This window comes from Lepidochelys olivacea, assembly GCF_965140295.1.
Source record: "Lepidochelys olivacea isolate rLepOli2 genome assembly, chromosome: 12".
NCBI lineage: Eukaryota > Metazoa > Chordata > Testudines > Cheloniidae > Lepidochelys > Lepidochelys olivacea.
Window position 1 is genome coordinate 42,370,549 of NC_140422.1, and position 27,611 is coordinate 42,398,159.

Here is a 27,611-nt window from a genome sequence, read left to right on the forward strand (position 1 = left end):
TTGCCAGAGGATGTTGTGAAGGCCAAGACTATAACAGGATTCAAAAAAGAACTAGATAAGTTCATGGAAGATAAGTCCATCAATTGCTATGAGGCAGGATGGTCAGGAATGGTGTCCCCAGCCTCTGTTTGCCAGAAGCTGGCAATGGGCGACAGGAGATGGATCACTTGATGATTACCTGTTCTGTTCATTCCCTCTGGGGCACCTGGCATTGGCCACTGTCGGAAGACAGGATACTGGGCTAGATGGACCTTTGGTCTGACCCAGTAGAGTCATTCTTATGAGCAGCGGTGGCTGTTCTCTAACTGATGATGAAGCTCCTGGGACACCATATGAAAAACCAGGATGCACGGTTGCTTAAGGACAATGGAATTGTCCCAGTTCTTCATTTAATTCCTCAAAATATGGTACGGAGCAGAGTATGGAATATGGAACAGAGCCTCTTCCTTCCAGGATCAAATGGCCTTGTGGGATGAGTGTTCAGTGTGGTGAGCCATGTTTGAGTGAAGAGGAAAGTTGAATGAGTGCAGACATTCGCTGCACCATTCATTGGCTCAAAGTGAATGCTTATGTCACTTGTTAATTGTTTCATGATCAATTCAGTCAGACACTAAGTTACTGGACAAATTCCTCAGCTCTGAGGAAGGTGCTGGAAGACAAATCACTAGCAGTGAGCCCAGCATTTTTAAGGTACTTTTGTTGGAGTATTTCACAACCATAAAAATGTTTATATGGAAGTTTTTTATTTTGAAAATATGGTCTCCTATTTGGTCAGAGTCACTATGATGCTTGTTGTCATGCTAGTGGTCCTCAGGGTGTTGAGCTCTGTAGTTATAGCTGGTTGCTCTCCTTTCTCCTCGTTCCATTTTTATCATGTGTTCAAATGAAGATCATACACAAAATGGCATTAACAGAAGGTTATGGTTGTATGGATAAGAACTCAAAAGTTAGGAAACGCCAGAGTTAAGGAAGCTTGCACAACCTGATCTCCTCCCCCTGCCTTTTTGTATCATCAGTTGAAGTAAATGGAACTGTGCTGATTTACGCCAGCTGAGGATTTGGCCAAAAGTGTTTTAATTATATGGTCGTGCTACTTCTCTAACATACAGTTTGGTATCACACCATATATCTGTATCGACTTCGACACATTCTGAAGGCTGCTGAGCTCCTGCAGCTCCCATTGACTTCAGTGCATCAGGATTTGTCCCTTAGAGAGAAAAGAACTTTCCCATATAAAATGTCCGAGGTATGTCTTTTAATAATTTTTCTGCATCCTTGGACTACACAAAGAGGATTTTTTTCTTTTATGGACATACATTTCTAACGAGAAACCTATTCTGTCATGATTTCAGCAGTTTCTTAGAGACATACAGTGTTGTCCTAACACAGGGGTTCCAAAATTTTGCTTGTGTGACCCCATTTTGAGACTTACTGTTTCCTGTGCCCCAGACAGCAACATAGTGACCAAGGAATCCAAGGAATTTACATAGAAAGTACGTTATTTAATGCCCTCTAATGTGACCCAGGGGCTTGCATGTTGCAACACATCTTCCTGAAGTCCAGTAGCAGGGGAGAAATTGTACATCTAATCTCCAATGTGACATCAGTGACAGATCGATACCAAGACTTGATGGACCCAAGTGAGCTGAATCCAGCTTCACACAAATACATGCTCATGAATGGCACCATCATTTTCAAGGCATGTGTTGAGCATGCAGGACATTCATTCTTGACAGTGAACCAGAACTCCAGGAGAGAAAGTTAGGTATATGTTCCTCTCAAGAATAGATTGCAGGAAATTTCGTTGAGATGTTCAATTTCAGCTGCTGGCAAATCCATGGCATCAGGCTTGCACTGAAAGGGGTTTCACACCTAATCATACTTTGTTATGTCTGAGTCAGGGAAAAAGGATGCAAACTGTTCCTCCAGCCAGCTAAAATACTCAGCCATCCCCTGCGTGGGAGGCTGAATAATTCCATTGTCAGCCAGGAATTTGCAGAGCTGCAGGAACGATTCATAGTTTGTCTTCAATGATTATTCTTCCAAAAAACAATTTTCTTCATGAATGGTGTGATTTGATCACTCAGTTGAAGGATGTGGGTGTTCTTTCCTTGCAGGCCTGTATTCAATTCATTCAGTCTCTGATATGTCTGTGACATAAATAAGAAGGCACATCTTCCTCTGGTGACAAAGAAAATCAATTAATTTACTCTTTTTGCAGTCCATTGCAGAGACATGCAGGTCATCTCTTAGTTCAAAAAATCTGCCTGTACTTTTTCCTCTTGAGAGCCAGTGAGTTGCAGTGTGGAACAACACCACATCATGATAGGACCCAGTTTGTTCACACAGGTTTGCAAACGGACGTGTGAAAAGGCTGAGTCCTGATGTAGTTCACGGTAGACAAGACCTGCTGCAAAACTTCATCAACTCTGAATTCAGAGCTTTAGATGCTAGTTGTTTGTGAATCGTGCAGTGAGTCCACATAGTAGATGGAGCAACTTCTTTACCAAGGCATGCAGATCTACTTTGTGGCCCACCAGAACAGAAGGCCAACATGCAATCACATGGTATATTTTTGTCTTGCATGTAGCTTATCGAACATTCCTTGTGCCATCTCGTGTCTGGGAAGAGGGAGAGAGAAGAGAATGTCTTTGAGCATTGCACCTTCCTATGTGTATTTCACAAAAGCCAAGAAATGTGCATCACAATCCTCAGTGCTCACATCAATTTGAAGAGTTGCGACTTGGGAGTTGCCTAATTGGAATAGATATGAGCAAGCACTCGATGAAGAAAAAATGGTTACTCACCTTCTTGTAACGGTTGTTCTTCAAACTGTGTTGCTTGTGTCCATTCCATTCTCCTCCTGCCTACCCCTCTGTCAGAGTAGCCAGCAAGAACAAACCGAGGAGTGGCCGAATCACCAGGGTCATATATTCACCGCCATGGAGGCGCCACTCCAGGAGGCTCCACAGCCAACCCGATGGGTGCTGCAAGGGCAAAAGCTTCCAACGACTGTGCACATGGTGCACGCACACCTAATGGGACTGGACATGAGCAACGCATCTCGAAGAACAACAGCTACAAGAACGTGAGTAACGGTTTTTTTTCCTGTGTGAGAGCTTTACATCAGTGAGGAATTCAGGAGCACTCCTAAGATATAGACTGAATTGACCAGTTGTGGCGGTTCACCTTCAACCAGAGAAGACTACACCATCACTGCAAACTCTTCAAAGAGCTTCCCTCGGACATCACCTCTGTCTTGCTCTGCTTCACCTTCAGCCAGCTGTTTTTCATCCACAAGCTGATCTCGACCAAGCATTGAGCCATCTTGGTGGTAAGGGTGTGGTCATATGTGGTGAAGTATAGGTAGAGCTGTGTATCCTCTGCAAATTGCTGGCACTTGCGTCCATGTTGTCTGATCCATTCACTTAGTTTCTGCATGTAGATGTTGAATAGGACAGGAGAGAATTTATCCTTATTGGATTCAATAAGTGAGGGGTCTAGAAGAGGAAATGCAGTTTCCCCACTCTGCTTGTTGGGTACATCCCTCCTGGAAGGACTCAAACAATTTTAGTGCATTACCCTGGACCTCTGCCACTGCTCTGCAGCATTTGATGGTCAGCCATTAAATAACATGTCTTGCCTGAGAGAGGTCTAGGAAGCTGAGAATAAAAGTTTGTCTTTGGCTAGCTTTTCTTCTATGAGCTTTCTCAGGAATGAAAGTTTGTTGTTTCATTTTCCCACTGGAACACATAAAATAAAGTGCCAGTCCTGAAATCTCACTGGCAAAAAGGACTAGGACCTGGCCTCCATGGACCCTGACCTATTCCAAGATCCATGCCAGAACAAAAAACAAGGTGTTTCAGCAAAACCATTTATTGACCTGTTTGTATTTGGGGCATGATATAGTCCTGCGGCTGGAATAGGTATATTTTGCCGCCGAGCTCCTTTTGATATGGTTTTGATGGGTTGGTGGTTAGGTGAACTTGACTCTGCTGCTTGGCCTGGGGATGAACTGCATGAAAGATTTTACGTGTTGTCCTTAGTGGGAACTGCACTGCCTGTTATTTCATAAGCTTCTTGTGTGCCTGAGGCTAACTGGATTAGTGAAGGATTGCATGCATGCATGGTTTATGAAGCTTCTTTGATTACAAAGTCCAAAAATATATTACTTTTTATTATAAAAAGTTTTTCTTAATTTTTATTTAAAGAGAAGACAAAATTCCAGGCATTCTCTTGTTCTGCTGTCACACATACTTTCCAAAGAAGGGAAAGAAGGTGAGTTTCCTCTGCTTTTTCCATGATTAATTTTTTATCCTTTCATTTTCTTTCTAGTTTGTGCCCCACTTCCCTTGCTCACTAACTGCATGGGCCCACAAACAGCCCCTCACACACATGTAGGCCAGCTGGTGCTACCCTTTCTGCAAGATGAGTTCACAGCCTCGTGATCTCCTGGAGGTTTTGCTTTGCTGGTTTCCTGACTCCTTCTTTGCAAGAGGCTCTTTCAGTAGCACTGTTTACTTATCCAGACCAAGCACAACTTCATACTGATCATGCCAGTTAAAAACAACATGGGAGATGGCTGTCAAATACTTCCCATTTTATCTCCATTTATTTATACCACTTTAAAAAAAAAGGTTTTTAAATCATCTAGTTTTCCATATAGCTGGGCTATGCTAACACATGTGCTATTGCTGTTTCCCAGTGCTCAGCTAGGCATTTTAGCACGTGGGGTGAGCAAGCATATTTGCACCCCCTACGAGAGTGCACGGGACTATTTTTTTAGTCCTGCTCACGTCCCGCCCTGCAATACCCACTCCCACTCTAACCCGCTCCTCCATTGTTTGCTGAATTTTTATCCCACACCTGCTATTACGGCAGCAGGTCCTGCGGGACCTGTGGATCCCAGTCCCGCTACAGGACTCCTAGAAGCAGGGAAGTATTTGTACAGTGCACAGCACAAATCCCAACCTTATTGCTACAACAATATAAGTAATCAAACTCATCAAAGCTGTGAGACTAATGTAACCAGGCAGCTTTCTGATAAAGGGACAGAAAACCTGGGATAACCAAATATTTCTCTGACTCAGAATATAGTGGATCGCATCTGTGTGGGTATAGTGTCTGAACAGGAAAGGGTAAGTGCTCATCCATCTCAAGGGGTCTTGCAGTATTCCACTTGATCTCTGTCATTCAATGTATGTGTGAAGGCACTAGGGGAGCATGCAAGATGCATTGGTCTCCAGATTGTCAGCATACAGATGATATTCAGCTCCTTAGCTCTGATGAATCTCACCTAGATCCTCTAGAGTCTGATTTTTTTCAATATCTGGCCAAGACAAGATCCTTGATGAAAGCAAGCCTGCTTAATCTTATTCTGGACAAGTCACTTGATTCTGGTGGATAGGAAGAAGCATTTTGACAAACTGGCTGGGACTATGAATTCTTTAACTGAAGGAGTATTATGCCTGTTCTTTAGTTTTACTGATTCAGAATCCAGGCAAGTCATGCCTCACCAACCTGATTGCCTTCTGTGACGCGATCACTGGCTCTGTGGATATGGGGAAAATGGTGGATGTGATATATCTTGACTTTAGCAAAGCTTTTGACACGGTCTCCCACAGTATTCTTGCCAGCAAGTTAAAGAAGTATGGGCTGGATGAATGGACTATAAAGTGGATAGAAAGCGGGCTAGATTGTTGGGCTCAAGGGGTAGTGCGGGGCCCCTGTGCAGGGGAAGGGCAGGGTTGGGGGGGCGCCGTGCGGGTCGGGGGCTGGGGGCTCTCTGCCCGGGGGAGGGGCGGGGGGCTCTGTGCGGGACAGGGGCTTTGGGGGTGGGGGGGCTCTGCCCGGGGGTGGAAGGGGTGGGGGCTGTGGGGGGGGCTCTGCCCGGGGGGGCTCTGTGAGGGTCGGGGGCTGTGGGGAGGGGGGGCTCTGCCCGGGGGGGAAGGGGTGGGGGCTGTGGGGGGGCTCTGTGAGGGTCGGGGGCTGTGGGGAAGGGGGGCTCTGCCCGGGAGGGGGAAGGGGCTGTGGGGGTGCTCTGCCCGGGGGGGGAAGGAGCCGTGGGGGCGCGGGGGGCGCTCTGCCCGGGGGGGGGAAGGGGCCGTGGGGGCGCTGGGGGCGCTCTGCCCGGGGGGGGGAAGGGGCCGCGGGGGGCGCTCTGCCCGGGGGGGGGGAAGGGGCCGCGGGGACGCAGGGGGCGCTCTGCCCGGGGGGGGGGAAGGGGCTGTGAGAAAGGGGGGCTCTGCCCGGGGGGGGGGGAAGGGGCCGTGGGGGGCGCTCTGCCCGGGGGGTGGTGGGAAGGGGCCGTGGGGGCGCTCTGCCCGGGGGGTGGTGGGAAGGGGCCGTGGGGGCGCGGGGGGCGCTCTGCCCGGGGGGGGAAGGGGCCGTGGGGGCGCGGGGGGCGCTCTGCCCGGGGGGGGAAGGGGCCGTGGGGGCGCGGGGGGCGCTCTGCCCGGGGGGGGAAGGGGCTGTGGGGGCGCGGGAGGCGCTCTGCCCGGGGGGGGAAGGGGCTGTGGGGAAGGGGGGTTCTGCCCGGGGGGGGAAGGGGCCGTGGGGGGCGCTCTGCCCGGGGGGGAGAAAGGGGCCGTGGGGGCGCGGGGGGCGCTCTGCCCAGGGGGGGAAAGGGGCTGTGGGGAAGGGGCGCTCTGCCCGGGGGGGGAAGGGGCTGTGGGGGCGCGGGGGGCGCTCTGCCCGGGAGGGGGAAAGGGGCTGTGGGGGCGCGGGGTTCTTCCCGGGGGGGGAAGGGGCTGTGGGGAAGGGGGGCTCTACCCGGGGGGGGGGGAACGGGCCGTGGGGGGCGCTCTGCCCGGGGGGTGGTGGGAAGGGGCCGTGGGGGCGCGGGGGCGCTCTGCCCGGGGGGGGGAAGGGGCTGTGGGGGCGCGGGGGGCGCTCTGCCCGGGGGGGGGAAGGGGCCGTGGGGGGCGCTCTGCCCGGGGGGGGAAGGGGCTGTGGGGAAGGGGGGTTCTGCCCGGGGGGGGGGGAAGGGGCCGTGGGGGGCGCTCTGCCCGGGGGGGGGGAAGGGGCCGTGGGGGCGCGGGGGGCGCTCTGCCCAGGGGGGGAAAGGGGCTGTGGGGAAGGGGCGCTCTGCCCGGGGGGGGAAGGGGCTGTGGGGGCGCGGGGGGCGCTCTGCCCGGGGGGGGGGAAGGGGCTGTGGGGGCGCGGGGTTCTTCCCGGGGGGGGAAGGGGCTGTGGGGGCGCGGGGGGCTCTGCCCGGGGGGGGGAAGGGGCTGTGGGGAAGGGGGGTTCTGCCCGGGGGGGGGGAAGGGGCCGTGGGGGGCGCTCTGCCCGGGGGGGGGAAAGGGGCCGTGGGGGCGCGGGGGGCGCTCTGCCCAGGGGGGGAAAGGGGCTGTGGGGAAGGGGCGCTCTGCCCGGGGGGGGAAGGGGCTGTGGGGGCGCGGGGGGCGCTCTGCCCGGGGGGGGGAAGGGGCTGTGGGGGCGCGGGGGGCGCTCTGCCCGGGGGGGGAAGGGGCTGTGGGGAACGGGGGTTCTGCCCGGGGGGGGAAGGCGCCGTGGGGGGCGCTCTGCCCGGGGGGGGGAAAGGGGCCGTGGGGGCGCGGGGGGCGCTCTGCCCAGGGGGGGAAAGGGGCTGTGGGGAAGGGGCGCTCTGCCCGGGGGGGGAAGGGGCTGTGGGGGCGCGGGGGGCGCTCTGCCCGGGGGGGGGAAAGGGGCTGTGGGGGCGCGGGGTTCTTCCCGGGGGGGGAAGGGGCTGTGGGGAAGGGGGGCTCTGCCCGGGGGGGGAAGGGGCCGTGGGGGGCGCTCTGCCCGGGGAGGGGGGAAGGGGCCGTGGGGGCGCGGGGGGCGCTCTGCCCGGGGGGGGGGGAAGGGGCCGTGGGGGGCGCTCTGCCCGGGGGGGGAAGGGGCCGTGGGGGCGCGGGGGGCGCTCTGCCCGGGGGGGGGGAAGGGGCCGTGGGGGGCGCTCTGCCCGGGGGGGGAAGGGGCCGTGGGGGCGCGGGGGGCGCTCTGCCCGGGGGGGGGGAAGGGGCCGTGGGGCGCTCTGCCCGGGGGGGGGGGAAGGGGCCGTGGGGCGCTCTGCCCGGGGGGGGGGAAGGGGCCGTGGGGGCGCGGGGGGCGCTCTGCCCGGGGGGGGGAAGGGGCCGCGGGGGGCGCTCTGCCCGGGGGGGGGGGAAGGGGCCGTGGGGGCGCGGGGGGCGCTCTGCCCGGGGGGGGGGAAGGGGCCGCGGGGGGCGCTCTGCCCGGGGGGGGAAGGGGCCGTGGGGGCGCGGGGGGCGCTCTGCCCGGGGGGGGGAAGGGGCTGTGGGGAAGGGGGGCTCTGCCCGGGGGGGGCAGGGGCCGTGGGGGCGCGGGGGGCGCTCTGCCCGGGGGGGGAAGGGGCCGTGGGGGCGCGGGGGGCGCTCTGCCCGGGGGGGGGGGAAGGGGCCGTGGGGGCGCGGGGGGCGCTCTGCCCGGGGGGGGAAGGGGCTGTGGGGAAGGGGGGTTCTGCCCGGGGGGGGAAGGGGCCGTGGGGGGCGCTCTGCCCGGGGGGGAGAAAGGGGCCGTGGGGGCGCGGGGGGCGCTCTGCCCAGGGGGGGAAAGGGGCTGTGGGGAAGGGGGGCTCTGCCCGGGGGGGGAAGGGGCCGTGGGGGGCGCTCTGCCCGGGGAGGGGGGAAGGGGCCGTGGGGGCGCGGGGGGCGCTCTGCCCGGGGGGGGGAAGGGGCCGTGGGGGGCGCTCTGCCCGGGGGGGGAAGGGGCCGTGGGGGCGCGGGGGGCGCTCTGCCCGGGGGGGGGGAAGGGGCCGTGGGGGGCGCTCTGCCCGGGGGGGGAAGGGGCCGTGGGGGCGCGGGGGGCGCTCTGCCCGGGGGGGGGGGAAGGGGCCGTGGGGCGCTCTGCCCGGGGGGGGAAGGGGCCGTGGGGGCGCGGGGGGCGCTCTGCCCGGGGGGGGGAAGGGGCCGTGGGGGCGCGGGGGGCGCTCTGCCCGGGGGGGGGGGAAGGGGCCGTGGGGGCGCGGGGGGCGCTCTGCCCGGGGGGGGGGAAGGGGCCGCGGGGGGCGCTCTGCCCGGGGGGGAAAGGGGCCGTGGGGGCGCGGGGGGCGCTCTGCCCGGGGGGGGGAAGGGGCTGTGGGGAAGGGGGGCTCTGCCCGGGGGGGGCAGGGGCCGTGGGGGCGCGGGGGGCGCTCTGCCCGGGGGGGGGGAAGGGGCCGCGGGGGGCGCTCTGCCCGGGGGGGGAAGGGGCCGTGGGGGCGCGGGGGGCGCTCTGCCCGGGGGGGGAAGGGGCTGTGGGGAAGGGGGGCTCTGCCCGGGGGGGGCAGGGGCCGTGGGGGCGCGGGGGGCGCTCTGCCCGGGGGGGGGGAAGGGGCCGCGGGGGGCGCTCTGCCCGGGGGGGGCAGGGGCCGTGGGGGCGCGGGGGGCGCTCTGCCCGGGGGGGGCAGGGGCCGTGGGGGCGCGGGGGGCGCTCTGCCCGGGGGGGGGGAAGGGGCCGTGGGGGCGCGGGGGGCGCTCTGCCCGGGGGGGGGGAAGGGGCCGTGGGGGCGCGGGGGGCGCTCTGCCCGGGGGGGGGGGAAGGGGCCGTGGGGGCGCGGGGGGCGCTCTGCCCGGGGGCGGGGAAGGGGCCGTGGGGGCGCGGGGGGCGCTCTGCCCGGGGGGGGAAGGGGCCGTGGGGGGCGCTCTGCCCGGGGGGGGCAGGGGCCGTGGGGGCGCGGGGGGCGCTCTGCCCGGGGGGGGGGGAAGGGGCCGCGGGGGGCGCTCTGCCCGGGGGGGGGGGAAGGGGCCGTGGGGGCGCGGGGGGCGCTCTGCCCGGGGGGGGGAAGGGGCCGTGGGGGCGCGGGGGGCGCTCTGCCCGGGGGGGGGGGAAGGGGCCGCGGGGGGCGCTCTGCCCGGGGGGGGGGGAAGGGGCCGTGGGGGCGCGGGGGGCGCTCTGCCCGGGGGGGGGGGAAGGGGCCGTGGGGGCGTGGGGGGCGCTCTGCCCGGGGGGGGGGGAAGGGGCCGCGGGGGGCGCTCTGCCCGGGGGGGGGGGAAGGGGCCGTGGGGGCGCGGGGGGCGCTCTGCCCGGGGGGGGAAGGGGCCGTGGGGGGCGCTCTGCCCGGGGGGGGGGTGTTGTTCCGGAAGCCGGACTGTTCCCCCTCCCCGCAGCCGCCGAAGACGGACGAACCCAAGAACTTGACCCCCCCGTCCCCGTCCCCGTCCCCGTCGCGACCGCGGCTGGCCGCTCCCCTGCGCTCCGGGAGCTGCCCCCGCCCGTCCCCATGGCAACCGCGCGCTGGGCGTTCTCGCCGCTCAGCTTCCTCCAGTTCTCCGAAGAGTCCCGCCTCCCGCTCCTCCGCCCAATGGCGCTCGCCCGTGGCAAGAGGCTGCACTTCTATTGGGGGACCAATCTGTCCTTCCACGCTCCGCGCCGCCCCGGGGCCGGGCCGGCCGGACTCCGCGCCCCGCCCCCTGGACCGTTGATTGGACAGGAGTCGCGGGGAGGGCGGGACGCGGTCAGGACGCATTGCGAATGGCAGAGCGCCTTGTCGGTCAAGGGCTGGGCGGGACGCGGGTCTGGCGGCCTCGTTCGAACCGCAGAGCCGGGGCCGGCGGGCAGCACGGCGCGCGGGGCTCGCCGCAGGTGAGGGGCCCGTGAGACACGGGGGGGGGGTCGGGGTAGGGCCCTGGGGGTCGGGGCCCGTGAGACACGGGGGGGGGGGTCGGGGTAGGGCCCTGGGGGTCGGGGCCCGTGAGACACGGGGGGGGGGGGTCGGGTCGGGGTAGGGCCCTGGGGGTCGGGGCCCGTGAGACACGGGGGGGGGGGGGGTCGGGGTAGGGCCCTGGGGGTCGGGGCCCGTGAGACACGGGGTAGGGCCCTGGGGGTCGGGGCCCGTGAGACACGGGGGGGGGGGTCGGGGTAGGGCCCTGGGGGTCGGGGCCCGTGAGACACGGGGGGGGGGTCGGGGTAGGGCCTTGGGGGTGGGGGCCCGTGAGACACGGGGGGGGGTCGGGGTAGGGCCCTGGGGGTCGGGGCCCGTGAGACACGGGGGGGGGGTCGGGGTAGGGCCCTGGGGGTCGGGGCCCGTGAGACACGGGGGGGGGTCGGGGTAGGGCCCTGGGGGTCGGGGCCCGTGAGACACGGGGTAGGGCCCTGGGGGTCGGGGCCCGTGAGACACGGGGGGGGGTCGGGGTAGGGCCCTGGGGGTCGGGGCCCGTGAGACACGGGGGGGGGTCGGGGTAGGGCCCTGGGGGTCGGGGCCCGTGAGACACGGGGGGGGGGGTCGGGGTAGGGCCCTGGGGGTTGGGGCCCGTGAGACACGGGGGGGGGGGGTCGGGGTAGGGCCCTGGGGGTCGGGGCCTGTGAGACACGGGGGGGGGGGGTCGGGGTAGGGCCCGTGAGACACGGGGGGGCCCGTGAGACACGGGGGGGTCGTCGGGGTAGGGCCCTGGGGGGCCCGTGAGACACGGGGGGGGGGTCGGGGTAGGGCCCTGGGGGTCGGGGCCCGTGAGACACGGGGGGGGGGGTCGGGGTAGGGCCCTGGGGGTCGGGACTTTTAATGGTGTGTGGGTATCACTCTGTGGAGGGGCCTGTGACACCAGGGAGGGGGCATTAGTGTAATGCCCTGGGTGGCTTTTCCACACTCTTAAGCAAAGTAGTGTAGACCAGGGCTAAGAGCCAGAACTACTTTAATGTGAATTTGCTACCTTTTAGTTCGTGGTATCAGGGCCTACCCAGGGCATTTACAGTGCAAAACGTTAGTGCAGTGATATTCAAACCTCAGTAGGGTTGCCAATTTTATATTTGCAGAAAACCAAACACCCCTGCCTTGCCCCTTCTCTGAGGCCACACCCCTGCTCACGCCATCCCCCCTCCCTCTGCCCTTGTTCACTTAGCTGCAGGGGTATGAGAGGGGGTGAGGGCTTTGGGGTGGGGCCAGAGATGAGAGGTTTGGGGTGCAGGAGGGGATTCCAGTTTGGGGCAGGTGGTTGGGGTGTGAGGGCTCTGGCTGGGGGTGTGGCTCTGGGCTGGGGCCAGGGATGAGAGGTTTGGGGTGTGTAGGAGGGGACTCTGGGTTGGGGTGTGGGAGGGGGTACAAACTCTGGGCTGGGGGGCAGAAACGAGGGGTTCAGGGTGCAGGAGGGGGATCCAGGCTGGGGCAGGAGGTTGGGGTGCAGGAGGGTACGGGCTGTGCCTGGGGTGTGGGCTCTGGGGTGTGGCTGGAGGTGAGGTTTTTGGGGTTTAGGAGAGGGCTCCGGTCTGGGGCGGGGGGTTAGGGTGTGGTAGGAGGTGAGTGCTCCGGCTGGGGGTGCAGGCTGTGGGGTGGGGCCAGGGGTGCAGGAGGGGACTCTGGGCTGAGGTAGGTGGTTAGGGTGTGAACTCTGGTTGGGGGTACGGGTTCTGGGGTGGGGCTGGAGATGAGGGGTTTGGGGTGCAGGAGAGGGCTCCGGGCTGGGACAGGGAGTTGGAGTGCAGGTGGGTGTGAGGGCTCCAGCTGCGGGTGTGGGCTCTGGGGTGGGCCCACGGTTTGGGGTGCAGGAGGGGGCTCAGGGTTGGGGCAGGAGGTTGGGATGTGGGTGGGGTGCAGTCTCCAGGCAGCGCTTACCTCAGGCACCTCCCAGGAAGTAGTGACATCTCTCTCCGCCTCCCAGGTGGAGGTGTGACCACCGGGCTCTGCATGCTGCTCGAGCCTGCAGGCCAGGAACCATGGCCAATGGGAGCTGCTGAGTTGGTGCTGGGGGCTGCGGCAGCACCGTGCAGAGTCCTTGTGTTCTTCCCTCCATCTAGGAGCTAGAGGGAGATGCCAGCAGCTTCCCAGGAGTCTAGTGGGGCCAGGTAGGGAGCCTGGCTGTGCTGCCAATCAGACTTTCAATGGCTCAGTCAGTGGTGCTGACCAGCGCCCCCAGGGTCCCTTTTCGACCAGGTGTTCTGGTTGAAAACCAGACACCTGGCAATCCTAGACCTCAGTAATTCAGGAGCCAAATTAGGGATCAGCATTACCCAAAAGAGCCATGGTGGTGTGAATTAATTGGTTCATTTTATTTATATATATATAATATATGAAATTCTCACAGCAAAAATGGCTGACGAGGTATTCTACAATTGGTTAATAACATAGCAACAGCATCCTGATTGGTTAACAATTAAATCACACAGTGTTTAAATATCAGGTACTGCAAAGAGCTACAGGAGACACATTAAAGAGCCACTTGCGGCGCGTGAGCCTCAGTCTGAGCATCACTGCATTAGTGCATGCTGCTACTCACACCCCCAGAGTCCAAACCGTGAGGCTAGGCATACTAGCCACAAGTGATGTGGTGGATTCTGCATCACTTGTAGTATTTAATTGAGATATGCTGTAATGACCCAATCAAAAGCTATACGGGCTGTGGGATTAGATGATCACGTTGGTCCTTACTGACCTTAAATATATTAACCTAATCTTATAGCTGTTTTACTTGCCCTTTCCTGCAGAAGTTGGTGATGAAAGGGAAGTAGATGGCCATGATCCCTGTTGCTCTTTTGAGATGAAGCAGCTCTTTGGAGAGTTCCATATGTTGTATCGGGAGCGCCTGCGCCAACTGGAAATCATGGATGATGCACAGGAGGAGGTTCTCAGAGTGAGTCTTTCCCAATGGAGCACCTGCTTGTCCTGTCGAGCAACCTTCAGGGCACATGGGGCTCATCCTAACTTTGTCTCTCCCAGTTATACAAGGAGATAAGCGAATTGAGGAATCGCTTTGTCATTTTTGGGGGGTGGGGAGGTGTAGAAGCACCAGATGCTTTGCTGGTGGAGCTCAGCAGCAAGACACCTTACTGCATTGGCTTGTGTCATGTGTTGCAATTGCCAGAGATTTGTAATGGGATGGGTATAAGAGAACAACAGTTCAAATTGTCATAATTTCTCTAGGACTTGAAACCAAATCCTAATGACTCTTGGATGTAAGCAGAGTACCTTAGTGTTGTCCTCTTGCAGCTACTTGCATTAATGTACTCCGCTTACAGGGAGAATGAGGAGTTGGGGTGAAAGATACAATAAGGTGATTCTTCTTCAGTCTGTTTTCTCCCCAACTACATCTCCTGTTGTTGTCACACTCTCTGCTAACCCCATACATTGTGCTGACACTCTGCCTTCTGCTGTCCTTTGTGGCTGGTGAAAATCAGTGGGGATGTACTGGGTCCATTGTTGATTGTGGTTTCCCTATTTGTGGGGATGAAGGAGTTGTGGTCCTTGTGTTTTTTTAAGCTATTGTGAGGCCCATTCTCCAGAAAGCCAGATTGTCAATCTCAAGAGTTGGTTAACTCTCACGTGCTGTTCCATTTTACATTATTGGAGAAAATTGTGGGTGAGCACTTCTCACAATTTCTTGGTTCCTCAGGCTGCCTTGACCTTGGTCAATCTGGTTACAGAGATAGATATGGTTGTGTTATTGGCTGATCTCTTTCTACCAAGGAAGAAAATAAAGTGTCATTGTTCAAGGGATTTTCCTGACATATTTGTGGAGCTGCTCTTGAGTGACTCAAGCCTATCTTTCTGAGGGTATGTCTACACTACGGAATAAGGTTGAATTTATAGAAGTCATTTTTTTAGAAATCGGTTCTATATATTCGAGTGTGTGTGTCCTCACAGAAAATGCTCTAAGTGCATTAACTCGGCGGAGGGCTTCCACAGTACCGAGGCTAGAGTCGACTTCCGGAGCGTTGCACTGTGGGTAGCTATCCCACAGTTCCCGCAGTCTCCGCTGCCCATTGGAATTCTGGGTTGAGATCCCAATGCCTGATGGGGCTAAAACATTGTCGCGGGTGGTTCTGGGTACATATCGTCAGGCCCCCGTTCCCTCCCTCCCTCCGTGAAAGCAAGGGCAGACAATCGTTTCGCGCCTTTTTTCCCGAGTTACCTGTGCAGACGCCATACCACGGCAAGCATGGAGCCCCCTCAGGTAACCGTCACCCTATGACTCCTGGGTGCTGGCAGACGCGGTACGGCATTGCTACACAGTAGCAGCAACCCCTTGCCTTGTGGCAGCAGACGGTACAGTACAACTGGCAGCCGTCATCGTCATGTCCGAGGTGCTCCTGGCCACGTCAGCTGGGAGTGCCTGGACAGACATGGGCGCAGGGACTAAATTTGGAGTGACTTGACCAGGTCATTCTCTTTAGTCCTGCAGTCAGTCCTATTGAACCGTCTTATGGTGAGCAGGCAGGCGATACGGATTGCTAGCAGTCGTATTGTACCATCTTCTGCCGAGCAGCCATGAGATGTGGATGGCATGCAGTCCTTCTGCACCGTCTGCTGCCAGCCAAAGATGTAAAAGATAGATGGAGTGGATCAAAACAAGAAATAGACCAGATTTGTTCTGTATTCATTTGCTTCTCCCCCTCCCCCGTCTAGGGGACTCATTCTTCTAGGTCACACTGCAGTCACTCACAGAGAAGGTGCAGTGAGGTAAATCTAGCCATGTATCAATCAGAGGCCAGGCTAACCTTCTTGTTCCAATAAGAACGATAACTTAGGTGCACCATTTCCTATTGGAACCCTCCATGAAGTCCTGCCTGAAATACTCCTTGATGTAAAGACACCCCCTTTGTTGATTTTAGCTCCCTGAAGCCAACCCTGTAAGCCGTGTCGTCAGTCGCCCCTCCCTCTGTCAGAGCAACGGCAGACAACCGTTCCGTGCCTTTTTTCCGTGTGGATGCCATACCAAGGCAAGCTTGGAGGCTGCTCAGCTCACTTGTGCAATTAGGAGCACATTAAACACCACACGCATTATCCAGCAGCATATGCAGCACCAGAACCTGGCAAAGCGATACCGGGCGAGGAGGCGACGTCAGCGCGGTCCCGTGAGTGATCAGGACATGGACACAGATTTCTCTGAAAGCATGGGCCCTGCCAATGCATGCATCATGGTGCTAATGGGGCAGGTTCATGCTGTGGAACGCCGATTCTGGGCTCGGGAAACAAGCACAGACTGGTGGGACCGCATAGTGTTGCAGGTCTGGGACGATTCCCAGTGGCTGTGAGACTTTCGCATGCGTAAAGGCACTTTCATGGAACTTTGTGACTTGCTTTCCCCTGCCCTGAAGCGCATGAATACCAAGATGAGAGCAGCCCTCACAGTTGAGAAGCGAGTGGCGATAGCCCTGTGGAAGCTTGCAACGCCAGACAGCTACCGGTCAGTTGGGAATCAATTTGGAGTGGGCAAATCTACTGTGGGGGCTGCTGTGATGCAAGTAGCCCATGCAATCAAAGATCTGGTGACATCAAGGGTAGTGACCCTGGGAAATGTGCAGGTCATAGTGGATGGCTTTGCTGTAATGGGATTCCTTAACTGTGGTGGGGCCATAGACGGAACCCATATCCCTATCTTGGCACCGGAGCACCAAGCCGCCGAGTACATAAACCGCAAGGGGTACTTTTCGATAGTGCTGCAAGCTCTGGTGGATCACCTGGGACGTTTCACCAACATCAACGTGGGATGGCTGGGAAAGGTACATGACGCTCGCATCTTCAGGAACTCTGGTCTGTTTCAAAAGCTGCAGGAAGGGACTTTATTCCCAGACCAGAAAATAACTGTTGGGGATGTTGAAATGCCTATATGTATCCTTGGGGACCCAGCCTACCCCTTAATGCCATGGCTCATGAAGCCATACACAGGCAGCCTGGACAGTAGTCAGGAGCTGTTCAACTACAGGCTGAGCAAGTGCAGAATGGTGGTAGAATGTGCATTTGGACGTTTAAAGGCGCGCTGGCGCAGTTTACTGACTCGCTTAGACCTCAGCGAAACCAATATTCCCACTGTTATTACTGCTTGCTGTGTGCTCCAGAATATCTGTGAGAGTAAGGGGGAGACGTTTATGGTGGGGTGGGAGGTTGAGGCAAATAGCCTGGCTGCTGGTTATGCGCAGCCAGACACCAGGGCGGTTAGAAGAGCACAGGAGGGCACGGTACGCATCAGAGAAGCTTTGAAAACCAGTTTCATGACTGGCCAGGCTACGGTGTGAAAGTTCTGTTTGTTTCTCCTTGATGAAACCACCCGCCCCTCCTCCCGTCAATCACCGCTTGCAGAGGCAATAAAGTCATTGTTGCTTCACATTCATGCATTCTTTATTCATTCATCACACAAATAGGGGGATGACTACCAAGGTAGCCCAGGAGGGGTGGTGGTGGAGGAGGGAAGGAAAATGCCACACAGCACTTTAAGCACAGCACTTTAAAAGTTTACAACTTTAAAATTTATTGAATGACAGCCTTCTTTTTTTTGGGCAATCCTCTGTTGTGGAGTGGCTGGTTGGCCGGAGGCCCCCCCACCGCGTTCTTGGGCGTCTGGGTGTGGAGGCTATGGAACTTGGGGAGGAGGGCGGTTGGTTACTCAGGGGCTGCAGTGGCAGTCTGTGCTCCAGCTGCCTTTGCTGCAGCTCAACCATACACTGGAGCATAGTGGTTTGGTCCGCCAGCAGCCTCAGCATTGAATCCTGTCTCCTCTCATCACGCTGCCGCCACATTTGAGCTTCAGCCCTCTCTTCAGCCCGCCACTTACTCTCTTCAGCCCGCCACCTCTCCTCCCAGTCATTTTGTGCTTTCCTGCACTCTGACATTATTTGCCTCCACGCATTCGTCTGTGCTCTGTCAGTGTGGGAGGACAGCATGAGCTCGGAGAATATTACATCGCGAGTGCGTTTTTTTTTCTTTCTAAGCTTCACTAGCCTCTGGGAAGGAGAAGATCCTGTGATCATTGAAACACATGCAGCTGGTGGAGGAAAAAAAAGGGACAGCGGTATTTGAAAAGACACATTTTATAAAACAGTGGCTACACTCTTTCAGGGTAATCCTTGCTGTTAACATTACATACATAGCACATGTGCTTTCGTTACAAGGTCGCATTTTGCCTCCCCCCACTGCGTGGCTACCCCCTCAACCTTCCCCCCTCCCTGTGGCTAACAGCGGGGAACATTTCTGTTTAGCCACAGGCAAACAGCCCAGCAGGAATGGGCTCCTCTGAGTGTCCCCTGAAGAAAAGCACTCTATTTCAACCAGGTGACCATGAATTATATCTCACTCTCCTGAGGATAACACAGAGATAAAGAACGGATGTTGTTCGAATGCCAGCAAACATACACTGGAATGCTTTGTTCTACAATGATTCCCGAGTACGTGTTACTGGCCTGGAGTGGTAAAGTGTCCTACCATTAAGGACACAATAAGGCTGCCCTCCCCAGAAACCTTTTGCAAAGGCTTTAGGAGTACGTCTAGGAGAACCGTGAATGCCAGGGCAAAGTAATCCTTTCACATGCTTGCTTTTAAACCATGTATAGTATTTTAAAAGGTACACTCACCAGAGGTCCCTTCTCCGCCTACTGGTCCAGGAGGCAGCCTTGGGTGGGTTCGGGGGGTACTGGCTCCAGGTCCAGGGTGAGAAACAGTTCCTGGCTGTTGGGAAAACCGGTTTCTCCGCTTGCTTGCTGTGAGCTATCTACAACCTCCTCCTCCTCATCATCTTCTTTGTCCCCAAAACCTGCTTCCGTGTTGCCTCCATCTCCATTGAAGGAGTCAAACAACACGGCTGGGGTAGTGGTGGCTGAACCTCCTAAAATGGCATGCAGCTCATCCTAGAAGCGGCATGTTTGGGGCTCTGACCCGGAGCGGCCGTTCGCCTCTCTGGTTTTCTGGTAGGCTTGCCTCAGCTCCTTCAGTTTCACGTGGCACTGCTTCGGGTCCCTGTTATGGCCTCTGTCCTTCATGCCCTGGGAGATTTTGACACAGGTTTTGGCATTTCGAAAACTGGAACGGAGTTCTGATAGCACGGATTCCTCTCCCCAAACAGCGATCAGATCCCGTACCTCCCGTTCGGTCCATGCTGGAGCTCTTTTGCGATTCTGGGACTCCATCATGGTCACCTGTGCTGATGAGCTCTGCATGGTCACCTGCAGCTTGCCACGCTGGCCAAACAGGAAATGAGATTCAAAAGTTCGTAGTTCTTTTCCTGTCTACCTGGCCAGTGCATCTGAGTTGAGAGTGCTGTCCAGAGCGGTCACAATGGAGCACTCTGGGATAGCTCCCGGAGGCCAATACCATCGAATTGTGTCCACAGTACCCGAAATTCGAGCCGGCAACGTCGATTTAAGCGCTAATCCACTTGTCAGGGGTGGAGTAAGGAAATCGATTTTAAGAGCCCTTTAAGTCGAAATAAAGGGCTTCATTGTGTGGACGGGTGCAGGTTTACATCGATTTAACGCTGCTAAATTCGACCTAAAGTCCTAGTGTAGACCAGGGCTGAGAGAATCCAAATGGCAGTTGTAGCAATTGTTGCTCTGCTTCAGGATCCCTTTCCTATACGCTAGGGATTGAACTTGGATCCTAGTCCAAAACTCCTTTTATTTTAAAAAGGGATATTAGCAGTTGCCATTTATTTTATGCAATAATTAAATGGGATAACCGCTAATCAAGCAAGGCCAGGCTGATCCCTTACAGAGGCATATTTGACAGTTACCCCATTGAACTATTGCACAGAATAAATGGTAACTGCCAGTGTACTTCTAAAATAATAGATTGAGTTTTACCATAACCTGATCCTGCAAACCTTTCTCTACACATGGTGCTTGCTGGTGGGCATAGTCCTACTGAAGTGGTTGGGACTGCACTCAGTAAGTACTCTGCAGAGTAGAGCGTTTGCATGATTTTATGCAAAGTGAATAAACACCAGTGTACTTTGTTAATTTATTTTGTTGGTTGTAGCTGAGATTTATAACACTGTGTAGTGTGCTTACAAATGTTCTATAGTTCAGTTTGTAAAAGTAATGAATTCTCAGTAATACAAGACTTCTTTGGAGTGCTCTGCTATTAAATCTTTACTGAGATGTAGAAAGCCTTTGCCAGTTCTTGTATAGATTAGCAGGGTTATTTTGTTCTAATTCTAAAGGGCAGCAATATAAGGAAAAAGACAAGCTACTGAACTTTAGTATTAAAGTTTATTCTTTACTTGAACTGCTTTATTTTGCAAAAACTTAAGATTCTTAGACATAACAAAATCCAGTACAATAAGCTCCATTACAGAATGTTAAGGCTTTATGGTTAAGTGCTCCAAAATCAGAAAAGCCAAAATTAAGTTTTCATATTTGCTCTTAAGTCTGCTTGCTGGTACATAAGAATAGTTACAATGCAATTGTATATTTAAAAATTGTATAATATTTCTAGAAATATTTTTAAAGGCTACAAATTAGCTAGAATTTCCAATTCTAGATAATGGATGCTCAATTATGCCCCCAGCCTCTGTTCTCCATCCCATATGGGGATCTCTCTCACAAGAAAGTGCTGAGAAACAAGGTGGTTTTTCTCTCTCAGCTGGGAACAACTGAGATGGTTTCTCACTGGCACAGAGGAGGGTTTCTGTTAATTCCTTATTCCCATATTGAATCTTCCAAAGAATATTCAAATTCTGTGAGTGAATTTTGTCCATGTAGTCATATAGATGGGTTGTGTGTACCAGCACTGTTGAACTTCAAGAAACTTCTAGAAAGCACTGCCTCTTGTGGCCACATGAGCATCCTCTCATGGCACTAATTGTGTGTAGCTGAGGCCATGAAAGGGCCATGAAGTCCCAAATATCTCAGTTCATTGCTTTCTGTCACTAGCTGTATGTATGAGGACATTCTCTCACTGCTTTGAGAATTTATTTGGGGATTTTTACCCAAATTTTCTAAATTAGTTTGTTAGAAACTAAACTTCCCACATGTTTGGAAAGCACCTTGAATATAGCGAGTGTCACAGTTCTAGTCAGGTGCCCCCTTCCAGCCGTCCCACTCAATTGCTGTGTGGGGAATCCAAGTCTCTGGGTCCCTGGATCTCTGGGTGTGTTAAGTGTCTGCAGCCTGAATGGAGCCCAGCCCCTGGCCCAATCTTGGGGCCCTACTCCCTATGTGCACTTTCTAGGTGCAGCTCTGAAGTCTAATGCTCACTTCTGAGAGCTGGAATGCACTGTCCAGCCTCTCTGGGTGCAGTGCTAACCCTTCAGATTCCCCCATACTCAAACATATTGTTTCCTAGATTTCCACCCCAATGGTGTGACGCCTCTGGTTTCAGTATACTTCTCTCTGGAGGCACACAGTAGTTGTAAAGCAGTTTACACAGTTTACTCAAACACTTTGCCCAGAGTCTAACCTTGCTCTTTTACTTAAGCATGAACGAGTACAGATCATATACAACAATAAGCCTTGCATGCATTTCCCTGCCTCAGTTTCCTTGCCTCTCCTGGGCATTATATGGGCTGGGTCAGAGTCCTTTGGGTTGTCCAAAGTGCTTCTGCTTCAGTGCATTGTTTGTAGGCTGGAACATGGAGCCTTCGTCCCCCTAGATCAGCTTACTTGCTTTGCACTTGACCAGTCTCTCCCCTTCCTTCTTCCTTGCCCCCCTCTGGTCCTGTGGTGCCTAGCTATTTAACCCACTCTGGATTTCCTTTGTTTTGTCTTTTGGGTGATTTTTCCACTGCTCTCTTCCCCTAGTGTGGTGAAATAGCTGAAATTTAAGAGGGAGAACAGGTGTCTTTCAGTAGAAATTGCTTTTGATTTGGCCTAGTTATGAGCATGTGAAAGTTGTATTCATGTATATACAATAGTCTTGTTTGTTTAATGATAGTGTTTTTGTATTCATGTGTGTACAATAGTCTTAGTTGTTTAAAAGTATATCATTAAACAAACATCTCCCAAAAGGAAATTAAGCTGTGTATGCATCTGAAGCTAAATTAGTGACATGGAGAAAAAAATAGTGAAACTGCATGTAGAGCCTTGCTTCCTTCATTGTTGGATTGTAGGAATAGTAACTCAGAAGATAGTAAGCAGTAAGGTGCTCAGAAAAGAGCATGTTGAGGACTCTTAATTAAGACATTTTAATTTAAACAAAGACAAACCATTTTTTTCTGAGATCATTCAGTGTTCATTTTCACTAATGTGTTCATGTAAGACTTGCGGATCAAAATTACTGTCCATTTTTACCTCACATTTTATCTTAATCTAAAATTTAAGTTATTAGAGTTCAACATTACAATCTAAGACTGAATACTGCCATTCCTGCACCTGAAGCTAGGTGGATTCAACAACACATTTCAGGAAACAGCACTGCAAACAACCTATTTCAGGAAAACACTTATTTTTGTGAGTGATTTAAATAGGGGTGTTGTCTGAAGTCACTCCTGAGTTTGGGATGTTCTAATAAGTCTCAGAGGAAGGGACAGAATTCGTGTCCTGCACAGATTTCTTTGCTTCTCTGCAGAAAAATGACTTTCTGCCAGGGAAGCAAAGGGAAGCCACAAGCGTGGTCACATGCCCCTCCCTAGCAGCGTGAGTATGTTGTTTCAGGCGCCCGGAGCACCTGGCGGAGAAGTAAATCACTGGAGAAGGCAGGACTGGGGATGCCCGGGGCACCCCCCAGAAAGTCCCTGGCTCTGCATCCCTCCCCCACTTCCTGCCACCGTTGCGCCTCAGCTGCGGGGCAAGGGATCACTGTACGGGGAGCTGCTCTGCCCAACCCCTGTGTATCTGGACCCCCGCTGAACCCCTGCATCCAGATCCCCACCCCTGTACCCAGACCACCCCCCGCTAACCCCCCTGCACTCGAACCCCCACCCTGATGAGCCCCACCTTTATGCACCTGGGCCACCCCACTGAGCCCCAATCAGATGCACATGGACTCCCTGCTGAGTCACCCCGACCCCCCTTGGCTAAGTCCCATCCTGTCACACCCAGACCACCCCCTGCTGAGCCACAACCACCTTCACCTGGATCCCCCTGAAGAGTCCCATTGCCCCTGCACCAGGAACCCCCCAACAAGCCCCTGTGCATCTGGATCCCCCCACTGAACTACCCGTACCCAGAACCCTCTAAACCCACACCTGCCTCCCCCCACTCTAAGCCCCTCCACACTTGGATCCTGCTGGGCTGAGCCTGCCTGCCTACACTTGATGTGCCTGGCATGGGACTGCTAACCCTGGTGAGTTGCTTCCCGCTACTCCTGAGAGAATTCTGCACCAAAAAATTAAAAATTCTGTGCCAAAGAAATAAAAATTCTGTGCACAATATTTTAACATCTGCAGAATTTTGCAGAATTTTATTTGTCAATAAATAAATGTGGAGGCTCCAGCAGCGCAGTGGGGATCACAGGTGACTGGCTGCATGGAGGTGGGAGATCCATCCTGCAGCCCTCCCCCTGGGACGTGGACTTCTGGGGCAGGCTGGGCCCTTGTGCTGTGTCAGGGTTGGGTGCAGCCTCCCTGCTGAGTCCTTGTCTCGAGGTGGGGGGGGAGCCCTGCAGGGTGATCTTCCACCGCCATGCAGCCAGTCATTTGTGCTCCCCACTGCCATGCTGGAGCCTCCGCATTTATTTATTGACAAAATTTGCAGAATTTTATAATATTGTGCATAAAATTTTAATTTTTTTGACACAGAAATCCTTCAGGGGTAATAATAAAGGTACTGGTTGTGACCAGTGCAATCTGGGGTTTATTAAAAGCCTTATTTTGATCTCCCCACCTCCTCTAATTTTGTGGGTAATATTACTAGGCATGAGTTTGGGGTAGCCACATCTTTATTCCATATCACACTGACATTGTGTGTATGAGTTTATGTATACTGAAATTAAAATACATAACAAGGAATAGGTCTTCAGCACTGGAGTGGGTCACTGTGTAGTTATGCTGTTTATTCCTTGAGTTCAAAGCGGAGGCCATCATTCCATTACAAATCCTCATATGCAGGGGGTAAAAAGTTAGCTCCCGACTAAATCTTTGTCAGTTTTGAAGAGTCTCCAAGGCATTTAAATTTTTGAAGTTTGAGCACTCCAGCTTTGTGATTTGATACTTTCTACTTGGATAACTTGAACAGTAGTTATTACATTTTGCTGCATTGTTTACTGCACATGATATAGATCAGTTTTTAAAATGAGCTGCAATTTACTGCACAGCAGCTGGGTTGACACAAAAAGCTGTAATCTAGTAAATCATATGTTTCTGAAATTAGAACATGCATTTGAATATGTATTTATTCTTTTGACTGCAACAACTGTGACAGAGCAACTGTGAACTCTCTGGTAAATAATAACCAGAAAAACAATCCCTATTAAACAGGTAGTTCATATTGCTTACTTGAGAGAGGAGTTATTTTCACCTTACAGTACCTTCCGCAAAATATTTTTTCCTCATTTTACTGTTAGAAATAATCCTGCTTAAAAAATAACAGATGCACCAAACAGCAATTATATTGTTATGGACAGGATCAGCTACTTGAATATGTTTCTTAGCTATAGCTGGTTTAGGTCACTGCTCTTCTAATCTTGACTTGGTTTTGGTCTTCATTATTAGTTGACCTGGGCAGGTCATGCTATTTGGGGATGACTTCATAACTCTGTACTAACTTGCAGGATGGACCCTGCTACAGCCCCGTAAAAGTTCCAGAGTGCATTTGTATGTCAAAGTACGCTCTGGAACTTCTAGTGTGTGGCAGCAGGTTTCATGTGGTGAGTTAGTGCATGGCGTGCTTAGATTCACATTCTGGCTTTCACTGAACTAATTTGCTGTGTAAACAAGCCCATAGTCATGATTGAATGTGCTCTAGCTTATGATTTTATAACCTTTGATATCGCCCTTCTTTTTGTTTCTAGTCAATCTTATTTTACATTTGCATTTTGTTAGCTTTTCCTTCTTTAATATTATTACTTTTTAACAAGGAATTGTTTTTCTTCTTTGTTTTAATAACTCTGACTTAGGCATGGTCTAGCCAATTTGTCCACATAAGAAGTAGCTGAGGGGACGATCCAATATTATCTATGACTATTTCAGAGAAAGAAACGTGTAAAGTTCTTGTACTGCACTCATTCCTCAGCCATCATCTTTTACTAAACCCCATAAATAACCCACTACCTCACCATGAAATCTATCAAAGATGGGATGACAGAATCCTTTGCCTTTCCTATTGGTATTTTTAACTGAAGCAAGGATTTGAAGTGGTGCTGAACACTTTTCAGGAGTTGACGCTTGCCTTTCATTCAAGCAGAGTAAATGCAATCACCAATATTGCTTAGAATCTCTGAAGAGTTGGTGCACTTGAAGAGATTCACATTATCTGTAGAATGGTTGAGACTTGGGATAGAATCAGATTGTTAGAAAGTAGGAGGCAGGTGGTGGTGGTCGGGGACTCTCCCCTCAGGGGGACTGAATTATCTATCTGCTGCCCCGACCGGGGAAACCTGGAAAGTCTGCTGCTTGCCAGAAGCTAGGATTCATGATGTGATGGAGAGACTGCCAAGACTCATCAAGCCCTTGGATCGCTACCCCTTCCTGCTTCTCCATGTGGGCACCAATGATACTGCCAAGAATGACCTTGAGCAGATCACTGCAGACTACGTGGCTCTGGGAAGAAGGATAAAGGAGTTTGAGGTTCAAGTGGTGGTCTCGTCCATCCTCCCTGTGGAAGGAAAAGGCCTGGGTAGAGACCATTGAATCGTGGAAGTCAACGAATGGCTACACAAGTGGTGTCAGAGAAAAGGCTTTGGATTCTTTGACCATGGGATGGTGTTCCAAGAAGGAGGAGTGCTAGGCAGAGACGGGCTCCACCTAACTGAATAGAGGGAAGAGCATCTTCGCAAGCAGGCTGGCTAACCTAGTGAGGAGGGCTTTAAACTAGGTTCACCGGGGGAAGGAGAACAAAGCCCTGAGGGAAGTGGGATACCGGGAGGAAGCACAAGCAGGAGCATGCAAGGGGAGGGCTCCTGCCTCATACTGAGAAAGAGGGACGATCAGCGAGTTATCTCAAGTGCCTATACACAAATGCAAGAAGCCTGGGAAACAAGCAGGGAGAACTGGAAGTCCTGGCACAGTCAAGGAATTAGGATGTGATTGGAATAACAGACTTGGTGGATAACTCACATGACTGGAGTACTGTCATGGATGCATATAAACTGTTCAGGAAGGACAGGCAGGGCAGAAAAGGTGGGGGAGTTGCACTGTATGTAAGGGAGCAGTACGACTGCTCAGAGCTCAAGTATGAAACTGCAGAAAAACCTGAGTGTCTCTGGATTAAGTTTAGAAGTGTGAGCAACAAGGGTGATGTCATGGTGGGAGTTTGCTATAGACCACCGGACCAGGGGGATGAGATGGACGAGGCTTTCTTCCGGCAACTCACGGAAGTTATTAGATCACAGGCCCTGGTTCTCATGGGAGACTTCAATCACCCTGATATCTGCTGGGAGAGCAATACAGCGGTGCACAGACAATCCAGGAAGTTTTTGGAAAGTGTAGGGGACAATTTCCTGGTGCAAGTGCTGGAGGAACCAACTAGGGGCAGAGCTGCTCTTGACCTGCTGCTCAGAAACTGGGAAGAATTAGTAGGGGAAGCAAAAGTGGATGGGAACCTGGGAGGCAGTGACCATGAGATGGTCGAGTTCAGGATCCTGACACAAGGAAGAAAGGAGAGCAGCAGAATACGGACCCTGGACTTCAGAAAAGCCGACTTTGACTCCCTCAGGGAACTGATGGGCAGGATCCCTGGGATAATAACGTGAGGGGGAAAGGAGTCCAGGAGACCTGGATGTATTTTAAAGAATCCTTATTGAGGTGACAGGGACAAACCATCCTGATGTGTAGAAAGAATAGTAAATATGGCAGGCGACCAGCTTGGCTTAACGGTGAAATCCTTGCTGATCTTAAATACAAAAAAGAAGCTTCCAAGAAGTGGAAGATTGGACAAATGACCAGGGAAGAGTATAAAAATATTGCTCGGGCATGCAGGAGTGAAATCAGGAAGGCCATATCACACCTGGAGTTTCAGCTAGCAAGAGATGTTAAGAGTAACAAGAAGGGTTTCTTCAGGTATGTTAGCAACAAGAAGAAAGTCAAGGAAAGTGTGGGCCCCTTACTAAATGAGGGAGGCAACCTAGTGACAGAGGATGTGGAAAAAGCTAATGTACTCAATGCTTTTTTTGCCTCTGCCTTCACGAACAAGGTCAGCTCCCAGACTGCTGCGCTGGGCAGCACAGCATGGGGAGGAGGTGACCAGCCCTCTGTGGAGAAAGAAGTGGTTCGGGACTATTTAGAAAAGCTGGCCGAGCACAAGTCCATGGGGCTGGATGCGCTGCATCTGAGAGTGCTAAAGGAGTTGGCGGATGTGATTGCAGAGCCATTGGCCATTATCTTTGAAAACTCATGGCGATCGGGGGAAGTCCCGGATGACTGGAAAAAGGCTAATGTAGTGCCCATCTTTAAAAAAGGGAAGAGGGAGGATCCTGGGAACTACAGGCAAGTCAGCCTCACCTCAGTCCCTGGAAAAATCATGGAGCAGGTCCTCAAGGAATCAATTCTGATGCACTTGCATGAGAGGAAAGTGATCAGGAACAGTCAGCAAGGATTCACCAAGGGCAAGTCATGCCTGACTAATCTAATTGCCTTCTATGACGAGATAACTGACTCTGTGGATGAAGGGAAAGCAATGGACGTATTGTTCCTTGACTTTAGCAAAGTTTTTGAGACAGTCTCCGGCAGTATTCTTGCCACTAAGTTAATGAAATATGGGCTGGATGAATGGACTGTAAGGTGGATAGAAAGCTGACTAGATTGTCGGGTTCAGCGGGTAGTGATCAATGGCTCCACGTCTAGTTGGCAGCCGGTATCAAGTGGAGTGCCGCAAGGGTCAGTCCTGGGGCCAGTTTTGTTCAATATCTTCATAAATGATCT

At 54.2% G+C, this 27,611-nt stretch overlaps 1 protein-coding gene across 1 annotated transcript in view; it reads left to right on the forward strand.

Annotated features, from left to right (window-relative positions):
- The first annotated feature begins 10,468 nt into the window (after positions 1 to 10,468).
- Positions 10,469 to 27,611, forward strand: part of LOC311529129 (uncharacterized protein) — a 248,970-nt gene continuing 231,827 nt past the window's right edge. Inside the window, exons 1-2 of the mRNA XM_084644866.1 lie at positions 10,469 to 10,542; positions 13,375 to 13,520. Coding sequence (XP_084500992.1) covers positions 13,428 to 13,520 — 93 coding nt within the window. The 5' untranslated portion in view covers positions 10,469 to 10,542; positions 13,375 to 13,427. The remainder of the gene's footprint in view (positions 10,543 to 13,374; positions 13,521 to 27,611) is intronic.